Source organism: Callospermophilus lateralis, chromosome 2 (genome assembly GCF_048772815.1).
Source record: "Callospermophilus lateralis isolate mCalLat2 chromosome 2, mCalLat2.hap1, whole genome shotgun sequence".
Lineage (NCBI taxonomy): Eukaryota > Metazoa > Chordata > Mammalia > Rodentia > Sciuridae > Callospermophilus > Callospermophilus lateralis.
In genome coordinates, this window is record NC_135306.1 from 4,951,738 (window position 1) to 4,963,684 (window position 11,947).

Sequence of the window (11,947 nt, forward strand, 5' to 3'; positions counted from 1 at the left end):
GGACCCTGATAAATTGCTGAGGCTGGACTTGCATTTACCATCCTCCTGCCTCAGCCTCCAGAGCCATGGGAGCCTGGGATTACAGCAGCTGCACCAAGCATGACTGGAATGTTAACTGTCCACGTCTAACTGGTTGTCATCATTGACTTTATTTTGTTATTTTTATTTATTTTTGTGGGAGTACCGGAGATTGAACTCAGGGGCACTCCACCACTGAGTCACATCCCCAGCCCTATTTTGGTTTTATTTAGAGACAGGGTCTCACTGAGTTGCTTAGTGCCTCACTTTTGCTGAGGCTGGCTTTGAACTCGAGATCCTCCTGCCTTAGCCTCCCAAGCCGATGGGCCACGATTGACTTTTATAGCGTTACTTTGTATCCAACCACTTCACTGAGCTTCACACCAGTTGTTCTTTCTTAGGGAATCTTTAGTTTTCATGCCCTTTCACTTTTCCATTAGCTGGAGGGTGGTTGCCTCGCAGAGCCGCTAGAGGGCGTCCGCGCCGCGGCCCTGGCTCTCAAGCCTGGTGCCAGTTCCCCTCGCCCAGCCAGGAAGGCATCAGAAAGGCAGGATTCCGGGTTCTGCCTGCTGAATCAGATTCCGCACTTTAACTAGATCCCCCAGAGGTCCGTAAGCACTTTGGACCAAGAAGCAGTGGTCTAGAAGGTTTCCCATTCCAACTGGGGAGTTCTGAGGACGGCTGGGGCTGTCGGATTCTATCAAGTACTTTTTCAGCAGCCACCTAAAAAAAAGGTTTCCTCCTCCTTTTTGTAGCTATCATGCATTTTGGGGCTCAACTTCCCACCTCTGCACCAGCCCTGTGTCCCAGGACACGAGGCCACCCCATAATCTCCAAGCTGCTCTTTCTCGCTTCCTCATTCCTGTCTCTCCAGGGTGGCGGGAGGCCAGGCTGCACTGGGCTGGCCTTGTGCCTCAGCTCCTGGTGGCAGGGCACACAGTGGCCGCTAAGAAAACCTCTGACTTAATCCGAGCTGCCATTCTCTTAGGGTTCAGCCTGGACACCCCGACTCCTCTGTCTGTGGATGGATTTTAATCTTGGAAAAAACAGGGGGTCATTCTCAAGACCACAGCTAACGGGATCCAGGCACCCGATACAAGAGCACCTGTGTGCAGCTCTACAGCTGTCTGGTGGTGGCAGGGTGGCCTGATCAGGGCAGCCCTCCCCAAGTGGGGACCCAGCCAAGCCCGAAACACTGGGCAACACAGATGGAGACAGGAGAGCAAGCAGAAAGCTCAGATGGGTGCAGCAGAAGCTGCAAGGCCCGCAGGGAGGAGGGGAGCCGTGACCTGGCTCCCCGGAGCTGCGCAGGCCACTGCTAGAGCTGTGTGCCAACAGAGTCCCAGAGAGTGGCAGGGCAGGGCAGGGCAGGGAGCCAGAGCCCAGCGGTGGGCAGATGTTACTGCTTGCCCTGGAGGGGCCAGGGCAGCGTGAAGCTCCGCACAGGGCATCATTTTTGTTGACTGAAACTAGTAGCTTAAATTTCTGGGCATGGGCTCAGCGTGGCAGGCTCTGTCTCCTGGCATGGTGCAGGGAGGAGGGTCCAGCCAGCCGGGGTGGGGAGGAGGTCTCCTCCCCACTCTCCCCGGGGAGTCCACACTGGCAGCTCCATCACCCAGCTGGATGGAGGGAGGGGTGGCTGGAAGTGGCAGCGTCCTTCCAGATGGCTCTGAAGACAACATTGGTCCCTTTGATGGTCTCCTAGGGACAGGGGTGAGACAAGAGTGCCAGGAGGCCCCAGGAGGAGACACAGGGAGACAGGGCTCTGGCAGGTCCTATCCCAGGGTAGGTCTGGGCTCTGAGGCCACCTTAGGTTAGAACACCGCCTGAGCCTCAGTGGGCCCTGATGAGGGCTGAGGCCCAGCCACAGTCTGGAGAGCTGCAGAGCCCACCCTCTTCTTTGCCCCCTGTGGGCGACAGCTGGCCACAGGCAGGGAGCAGTGCCCACAGAAGCAGGGCAGCCGGGCCCCTTATCCCTGGGACTCCTGGCGTCCCCGCAGGAGCTGCAGCCTCAGGGGAGGTAGAGGGCCACCACAACATAGATGACCCAGCTGGTGGACACGAAGACCCCAAACAGCAAGCTGAAGAGCACAAGCGAGCGGGCCTTCCGCGAGGCCTCCTCGGCCTGGACGAGATCGCCCCTGCCCAGGGCTGCACGGGTCTGCAAGACAGGACGAGCGCAGGGTGAGTGAGCCGGAGCCCCAGGCCTCCCTGCACCCCTGGGCTCAGGCCTGTTCTACAGCCTGAAAACAGACACCCCAAGGAGCTCAGGGACCACAAGCCTGCAGAGATAGCCCAGGCCCTGCCACTCAGCAGCCCTCAGCCTCATCTCACAGCGACCCAGGTGGGGTCCTCATGCCGCCACCCTGCACATGAGGAAAGGCTCTGGGTGGCAAATGACGTGCAGGGCCTCCACCACTGGGGTGGAGCCAGAACCAGGCAGGCCAGTGCCTCAGGGTCCCGCCTCCGAGCTGTCATGACGGCTGTCCTCTCCCCGCAGTCCTGGCTCCCTGACGACTGGGGCCAGACAGCAGAGCAAGGCCAGGGCTGTGACCAGGTCAGCCTGGAGCACTGGCCCCCAGGGGCTTGTCTCTATTGGAATGTCCCAGCGTTGGCATCACTGAATCCCCAGGGCCTCTTTGCAGGACATATGGTCAGCAATGTCATGAGGAAGGAGGGAAGACAGTGAGATGGAGGGCGGATGGGCAAGGTGATGGCCAGAGCCCAGAGGAAAGAGGGTGGTGGGTGGAGGAATGGGGCTGGTGGGTGCAGAGGGTGTGTGGATGGACTGAAGCATGGATGGATGGATGGATGGATGGATGGGTATTAGCAGGTCATGGTGAGTGACTGGAGGGGTAGGTGGGTAAACTGGGCAGCCAGATAGAAGGATAGATGGAGGTGGATGGGCAGAAGAGTGGACTTTACCACCTGTTAAAACACCAGCCACCACTGGGGGAACACCTTGGGCCTCATCAATCATTCACACCTTCGTTGCGATTTTTATTCTTGGTTTCAAGACAGGGTCACGTCAAGTTGCTGAAACTGGCTTCAAATTTGTGATCCTCCTGCCTCAGCCTCCGAAGCTGTTGGGATCACAGGCAGGTGCCACCATGCCTGGCTTTTGAATTGTTTTAGCAGAATTTTCCAGAGTAGATTTTGAGCAGTGGGGGGCACAGACAGGACAGGGGAGGAGGTCCCCACACAAGAGGACAACAGAGCAGAGACTTCCCAGTTCCCACCCCTCCTGAGAGATACACCAGAGGCCCTTTTGCTGGGAGAGGGGCCTGCAGACCTCCACATGCAGGGAAGGGCTGGGCCCACCCCACTTACCTCGTGGGAGTACACAATGGCGATCAGCCCAGTGAGAAGGCAGCAGAAGAGGGTCACCAGCACCGACTCCATCATGTAGTCCTTGGGCAGAGGCCTGTGCTCCACTGGGGGGGGCGCTGGCACAGCAGCCAGAGGGCTGTGGTACTGTGGAAGCAGGCCAGGGTGGTAAGGGAGGCCACCCAGCCCCAGACATGGTCCCAGCCTCCCGCTACTGAGGACGGGTCCCTGAGGGGTGCCTCTCCTTCCTGCACCCTGGCCGCTCAGCCCCAGGGAGTCCTCTCGGCTCCCCTTCACACACGCCTGGTCCAGGCTGGGGCCCCGGCCACTTCCCCCCACCGCAGCCCCAGCTCTCTCACTGGCAGCCGGGGCTGAGCCGGAGCCCTGGGCGCTCACTGCGGGTGCCGCTTTCTTCCCTTCCCGGCCCTCGGAGCCAACCGGCCCCCACGGGTCGCGCCAGCCTGGGCCTGCACCTGGCCCTTCCTCCCGGAGACTCCTATTCACCCCTCAGAGCCCAGCGCGCGGGCCCCTCCTGGGGAAGCCGGGGCGCCTTCCGCGCTGCGGCCCTGGCGCGGGGACCTCACCCTGGCCCGGCGCCCGGGTCGAGGGGCCGCGGGGGGCTGAGCGCGGGCGGCTCACCGCGGGGAAGGGGTAGGCGGCGGCGGGCGGTGGGAAGAGCGGGCCGGGCGGCGGGTAGAGCGCGGCGGGCGCGGGCTGGAGCAGCAGGGGCACCTGCGGGAAGGGCGGGTAGAGCGGCGGCGCGGCCTTGGGCTCCGGCGGCGCGTAGGGCGGGGGCTCGGCCTCGAAGCCGATGGGCGCCCCGCCGCCGGCCGCCGTGGGCCCCTGGCCGGCCGGACGCTCGGGCTGCGCGGGGGCTGCGGGCGCGACCTGGGCATCCCCGGGGCCCGGCCCGCTCCCCGCCGCCGCCGCGCCCTCGCCGGGCCCGCTGTTCTCGGCCAGCAGCTGCGGGCGGCGCGGGAGCTGCGGGAGCGCAGGGCGCTCGGGGGGCGCGGGGCTCCGGGGCTCCTCCGGGGCTGGGGGCGCGGGGCCCCGCGGGTCCTCCGGGTCTGCGGAGCTATCGCCCCCTTTCACATCGGAACCTGGAAAGAAAGGAGGCTGTGAGCCCCAAGAGGCCACCGGGCCACTTGGGACTCTGCCCCTCACGCCCCCAAAACGCAGTCCCTGGGGGGGGGGGGACGAAGCAGATCCTGCCCCACCGTGGATGTGTCAAGCGCCGGGTTCTCTCCGGCAGGGTCTTTATTCCAAGGGCAAGGAGCCCCTGAGCCCTGTCCCAGCTGCCAGGATCAGCCAGGGCCTCCGCTCCAAGACACCCACACCCCGCTGCGCACCACCTCTGGAGTCTGGGCTTGGCCACGTGGCGTCTGCGGACAATGGGACACTGACAGCTTGCAATCAGGACCTTTAAACCGCGTCTCCAGACGACCAAGGGAGGGATGGGGAGGCATGGGACCTTGGTAGTGGAGCATCCGAGGGGATGAAAACCTGGGAAGGGGTGGGATGGCCGCGCAACATCGGGAATGTGCTTACGGGCCCTCTCTGTGCATTTAGAAATGGGGAAGGTGGTAAATCTCTCCAGCTGGCTACAAGAAAAGCTCCACACAAAATACAAAACCAACTCAGTGAGACCCTGTCTCTAAATAAAATACAAAACAGGGCTGGGATGTGGCTCAGTGGTTGGTGGTTGAGTGCCCCTGAGTTCAATCTCCAGTACCAAAAGAAAGAAAGAAAACACCCTCCAGGAAAAGGAACACTTGAGCTTCCAGTTGCATAATAAATACATCACCACAAAAATAGTAGTTAAACAATACTAATATGAGATTAGTGTTTTATTTAACCAGGGGATGGGAATCTTGGGGGATCATCTTTGGAATTCTGCTTACTGCAAGTAAAACAAAGACAATTCTCAGATGAAAGAAAACTAAGAGACTTGTCATAAAAGAAAGAGCCAGGTGCGGTGGTGCACACCTGTAACCCCAGCTGCTAGGGAGGCTGAGATGGGAGGATAGCAAATTCAAGGCCAGACTGGGCAACTTTGTGAGACCCTGCCTCAAAAGTAAAAAGGGCTTGAGGTGTAGCTCGGTGGCAGAGCATTTGCCTAGCATGCACAAGGCCCTGGGTTCTATCCCTGGTACCATCAAACAAACAAAAACTCAGACCAATATCCTTCATGAATAAAAAGAAAAAAATCCTTAATTAAATAGTTGCATGTCAAATGTTAAAAGGAATACATGGGCTGAGAATGTGGCTCTGTAGCCAGGTGTTTGGCATGTGTGAAGCCCTGGGTGTGATCCCCACCACCAACTCCCACCCAAAATCACAAACAAACAGGACCATGAAAAATAGGTTTGACATTTGAAAATCTGTCTATATAGTGGAAGAATAAAGAGAAAAAATATACAATCATTTCAGTGGATGAGAAAAAAGCATTTGGCAAAATCCAATGCCCATTAGCAAAGATACACACATGAATTTTTTATCAATAAGAATAGTAAGAACATATTCAAATTTATAAGGGGCATCCATGAAAGAAAACCTTTAAAGGTAAAAGACTGAATTCCTCCATCCTCCCCAAGATCAGAAACAAGGTAAGGATTACTATTTTCTGACTTCTATTTAACTTCTGGTGTCTTGACCATAGCAATAAAGCAAGAAAAAAATGTATAAAGAAGTCTTATCACTCTATGATTCGAAGATCTCAATAAGAAAGTAGGTGAAATACATGTAAACCCTTCACCAAAGAAGATATTTGAATGGTCAATAAGCATATAAAAAGATGTCATTGTCATTAAGGAAATACTACAAGAAGAGATCACTACACACCCATTAGAATAGAGACATTATATGGGGTCTTTGTTGCCCAGGCTGTCCTTGAACTCCTGGGATCAACTGGTCCTCCTGTCTCAGCCTCCAAAGTAGCTGGAAATATAGGCTTTCACTCCCATGCCCAATCCCAGTTAAATTTTTAAAACAACAAAACTGACCTTAGTGTATGTTGGGAAGGGTATAAGATAACTGGAGCTCACACACAACTGCTGGTGGGTAAGTGAAACAGTATCACCACTTTGGAAAAAACTTGACATTTCCTTCAAATGTTAAACATACCTCTACCATATGATCCAGCTATTCCACTCAAGATATTTATCCAAGAAAAACACAGATTTGCTCAGGAATGTTTATATCACCTCTCTTGGTAGTGTCTCCAAACTGGAAACAACTCACATATCCATAAAAGTGAATGGATAAGTCATTTGTGCTGTCTTCATACATCTGAAACGGATCCCAGTGATTCCTGTTTCATGGAACTGGTGCTCTTGGGGAACCCTCCCCTGGAATAGGGGCTGCACGCATGACTTGTTCATGAAGAGGACACGGCTGAAGACACAGGATATCCCTGCTAAGGGCAGGGGTCTTTGTTTTGTTTTTGTTTTTATTTTTGATACTGGGGATTGAACTCAGGGGCACTCCACCACTGAGCCACATCCCCAATCCTGTTTTGCATATTATTTAGAGACAGGGTCTCACTGAGTTGCTTAGAGCCTTGCTTTTGCTGAGGCTGGCTTTGAACTCGAGATCCTACTGCCTCAGACTCCTGAGCCACTGAGATTACAGGCCTGCACCACTGTGCCCATCTACGAGTAGGATTTTAAAAGCCTGTGGCTCCTCCTCACTTGCTCTCCGCTCTTGCTTGGTGTTCCCTCTCTTTCTGTTTTTGGTAACTCCAAGAGGAAGCAAGGCTCTGTGAGAAGCCCCACGCAGAGGCCCATTTTGCATGGGCCCTCACTCCACAGCTCAGGAGGAGTCAAAACCTGCCAACACTCAAATGAAAGAGTTTGGAAGCAAAGCTTTTAGCTCCTCCTGAGTCTTGAGATGAGCACCAGTAGCTGGTGAGAAACTCAGAGGCCAGGTAGCTAGCTCAACTGTAGCCAGATCCTCACCTATAGAAACTCTCCAGTAAACACTGCTTAATGTTTTAAGCTTCAAATTTGGGAGTAACTTGTTATGCAACAACAGCTTACTGATACATCTTCTTAGCAATCAAATGGAAATGAACCCTTGACACAATGTGGGTCTATCTCCAAATCATTATGTCAAGTAGTGAATCCAGCCAGGGGCACAGACCTGCAAGCCTGTAGTCCCAACTACTCAGGAGACTGAGGCAGGAGGATGGCAAATTTGAGGCCAGCCTCAGCAATTCAGTGAAATCCTGTCTCAAAATAAAAAATAAAGAAGTCTGGGAAGGGCTGGGTTGTGGCTCAGTGGTAGAGCATTTCCCTGGCATGTGTCAGGTCTTGGGTTTGATCCTTAGCACTGCATACAAATAAATAAAATAAAGATCCATTGACAACTAAAAAAATATTGTTAAAAGATGGGTTCTGGGGATGTGGCTCAGTATTAGGGCACTTGCCTAGTGTGTATGAAGCCCTGGATTTCATCCTCAGAACCACAAAATAAAAATAAAAACAAAATGCTTGCACACTGGGGCTTGACATCTTGTGTTGCCAGGAATCTGTGCCACAGCCAACCTTCCAGCCAGACCAGGGAGGATAAGGTACCCCAGAGAATCACCTGTAAGGATGAGATACCTCAGAGGATCCCCTGGCGATCCCCAGACCACCTGCCCAGGTGAGCTAGCCCTGACAAGCAGGTGTGGCACAGGAGTGAAATGCTCTGAACCCTCCTGTCCCCATCTGTAAAGTAAGGATAACATTAATAGTGATTTTAAATACTATCAGTGGGGCTGGGGCTGGGTCTCAGTGGTAGAGTGTGGCCCCGCATGTGTGAGGCCCTGGGCTCCATCCCCAGCACCAAGACAACCAAAATAACAGCGAACACAGACCAGGCTGCTCCACTCTCCGCTGTCCTCACCTTGAGTGCTTCTGTTTTATGAGGCTCCTAGCAAGAGCCTCAGCGAGTGAGATCCCTTCTGGGTGTTGTCACAGGAATGTCGAGACCCTGCCCCAGTTATCATAACAGAAACCACAGTTTCCTTGGATCCCGCCAGGGCAAATACCTGGCCCGATGGCACCGAGATAGGGCCGCAAAGTAAATAAATCTGCGGGCAAGGCGGCTGGGCCGTGGTCTGGGTTCTCAGGTTTTGGACACCTGAGCCTGGGACATTCCAGCCAGGAAGGGAGGCCTGGGCTACAGCCTGGGCTGCAGAACGGGGATGAAGTTAGGGTCTTGGAGAGACCGCCAGCCTTCGCTGCCACCCTCCCGGCAGCATCCCCTGGCTCAGGTGGCAGATGGGATCTGGGTGTGCTCATCCCAGCTTCTCCAGGTCAGCGGGGCCCGAGGTGGCAGTGGAGGGCATCAGGGCTCCGCACCCTCCCGCCACCCCCGAGGGCAGGGGTCTTGTTTCCCGGCTCGGCCCCTTCAGTGCTGGCCGAGGCGGAGCCCTTGGCGAGTGCCACCTTCCTCTGCCCGTCTTCTCCGGGCCTCCCATCCCCGCCTCCCGCCTCTCTCGGTCTCTGCGGCAACTCGCCCGGGGCTCTTCACCCCCATCTTCCTCCCTCTCTGTCCCCCTTGTCGGGGTCCCCTTCCCCTGCTCTAGGACTTCAGCCTGGCCAGAGGCGTAAACAAGGTCCCCAGATGCAGGACGCCACCGGGGACGCTGGGGCGGGTGGGGAACGCGCCGGACATGCGGGGGGAGGCCAGGCCAGAGTTCCCGAACTTTCCACGGAGCATCCCGGTGCCCCCCGCCCGGCCCTGGGCAGGGGTTCCGGGCGCCGGGCGTCCCCTCCTGCGCCCTCCCGCACCCACCGGGCGCCCCGCGCCCGCCGCGGCCCTCACCTGCGTCCATGGCGCGAGCGGCGTCCGGTGCGCGCGGGATGCGCTGCTCCCCGCCCGGCGCCTCCCGTCGGGCCGGCTCGGCTTGCGGCGCCGGCTCGGGTTTCCTGGTGCCGGCAGCGCGGCCGGTTAATAATTGACCGCCTTTGTTTGCCGACGGCTGTGTCAACACTTGGCTCCTTGCACCCCGCACCCGGCGCTCGGCCCCAACCTGCCTCGAGGCACCGTCTGCGGGGACTGCGCAGCGCTTTGCGGAGTCGGAGGGGCGGGGTGCTGGGGAGGCCAGCGGCCCAGGCGATTGCCCCCTGAGAACTAGGGGAGGCCCCCAGGAGAGGGACGTCGGGGCTCCCCGGCCCACCCACCCAGCCAGAAGAAGGTAGAAAGGGGGATTTTCATGTGAAATTGGAGATTTAGAACATTGTGCAGACTTCCCCCCGGAAATGTACCTTGGGCACCTGAAGCAGATCCCAGTCCGATCATCTGGAAACACAAATCAACAACTCTCGCGCCATTTTTTTGCATCCATAGCTGGACGTGTAGGTATGGAGGAAAATCCTCAGGAGCCGAGAATGCAGCGGCAGCAAAGATGGGCCCGGAAGCCATTGCGCGTCTCAGCCGTCTCAGAAGTCCAGGGCTTGTGGCTTACCCCAGGAGTGGACAGGAGATGGAACTCCGGGTCAGTGAGGCAGAGCGATAGGACCAAGAGAAGTGTCAGGGAAGCTGGGTCTGGATGAAGACATAAAATGCCCGGGGAGACTTTTGCACCCGTGCACTGTGTTCACACTCAGCCTGCCCCCAGGCACAGGCCAGCCTAGAAACTTCTAGATGAAAAACCATTGTTAAAAATAAAAAGCCGGCCCAGGGATGTAGCTCAGGATAGAGCCCTTGCTCAGCACATGCAGGGCCCAGAGTTCCATCTCCAGCATCACAAAATAAAAAAAGGCCTGAAGGTGGGAATCCAGGAAAGAGCTATGGGACTTACTCAAAGCAAATGCAAAACTCCTCAGGCAGGACACTGCCCCATTGAAGCTGGGGAGATTTCCCATGGGAAAAGCACTCAGAGGTGAGTTCACAGTCCCCAATGGCAGAACCCACAGGGAACAGCCCACCATGAGGGAGAGACAACAGACCAGCACTGCAGGATTCAACTCTGGGTGAGTCAGGATCCAACCAGGAAAATCAGAACCCATGTGGAGTGTTTAACACAAAGTTATTCACTGTAGGGAGCTGGCTTTACAGACAACAGAAGAGGCAGAGTTAATCAGAGGAGATTTAGCATGAAGACAAAGTTGATGTGACACAGCAATACACTCAGGGCACAAGATGGGAGAGGTCCACCCTAGGGGCTGGCAACAAGTGGGCAACCTTAGAAAAGAATTTAAAGACAAGAGTAGATGACTAAAAGTCACTCTGGTCTTAACTATGTGACAATGATTCTAAATAATGCCAGTGGCAAAATTCTCCACCCTGAAAAGAATCTTCTGAACAATTCCTGTGGTTTCTGCAGCTCCCAGAAATCCTGTGGACAGGCTTCTGCATTCCTGGCAGTCCAGGAGAGTCCTCTCCCACGAACATCCCCCAGGGGAGAAGAACAAGATGTGAAACTATCAGTGTTTCCTTAGTGGAAATCCCCAGCCAAATAACCTCCCACCTGCGCGCAGAAGCCCCCTACCTTTCTAGTCCTTCACTGGGACATCAGTGACCACTTACCACAGGTCTGAAGAAGCAGCTCACCAGGAGGAGACACAAACAAACAAATGGGGGAAGAGAAGCTTAGAGGGAATAAAGAATAAAGAAGAGTCAGGGAAAATAATATTTTTAAAAAGCACTGTTAAATATCCCAAGAAAAAGCCAAGCGGGTGGCACATGCTGTGGCTACTTGGGAGACTGAAGAAGATCCTAAGTTCAAGGCTAACCCAGACCACTGAGCAAGATGCAGGGGGAATGGAATGTAACTCAGGAGTAAAGCACTCCTGGTTCAGTCCCTAGTGCTGCCAAGAAAAAAAGATCCAGAGATTGGAGAAGGCACTCATGAAACAAGAATAGCATGCTGTAAAAAAAAATATATATATATATATATTCATAAAACAACAAGTTCTTGAGAATTAGGAATTTCACAGCAAAAATGAAACACAAAACTCAATAGAAAGTTGGGAGGTAGAGATAGAGAAAGTCTGCCAGAGGAAAAATATAAAAGTAAGGGGAAAAATTCCAGAGACAGTTGAGGACAGCTCATCTCCAAGAAATATGAGTTCCACAAAGAATAAGGAATCACAGAGGGGAAGAAAACATCAAATGAAGACTCCAAGAAAATTTTCCAGGACTGAATCTTCAGATGGACAGAGCTCACTAAGGGTCCAACACACAGGAAATTGGCCACTCCAAAGAGATATGATTGTGAAATTCCAGAATATAAGGAACAAAGAAGATTTTTATAAATTTTCATTAGAAAAAAGTAAGTTTCAGGCACTGGAGTTGTGACTGGGTTTAATTCTCAGAACCACATACACATAAATAAAATAAAGGTCCATTAACAACTAAAAAATATTTTTAAAAAAAGTAAGTTTCAAGTGCTGGGGTTGTGGCTGGGGTACAGCTCTTGTCTAGCATGCTTGAGGCACTGGGTTCGATCCTCAGCACCACTTAAAAAAATAAAATAAAAAGGTATTGTGTCCACCTACAGCTAAAAAATAAATGTTAAAAAAAAGTGAGTTTCATACACTGGATCAAGAATCAGAATGACACTGAATTTCTCAATAGGAACTTTGAAAACAAAAGAACAACAGATGAATGC

The 11,947-nt window shown here is 54.3% G+C and overlaps 1 protein-coding gene across 1 annotated transcript; it reads right to left on the bottom strand.

Moving 5' to 3' along the window:
• Window positions 1-2,029: 2,029 nt before the first annotated feature.
• Prrt1b (proline rich transmembrane protein 1B) lies at window positions 2,030-9,756 on the bottom strand. Its single transcript, XM_076844976.2, has 5 exons — window positions 9,600-9,756; window positions 9,157-9,426; window positions 3,985-4,445; window positions 3,349-3,492; window positions 2,030-2,179 (listed from the first exon to the last, which is right to left on the bottom strand). The coding sequence occupies exons 1-5, from the start codon at window positions 9,754-9,756 to the stop codon at window positions 2,030-2,032; spliced, it is 1,182 nt and encodes a 393-aa protein (XP_076701091.2).
• Between the last annotated feature and the right edge of the window lie 2,191 nt (window positions 9,757-11,947).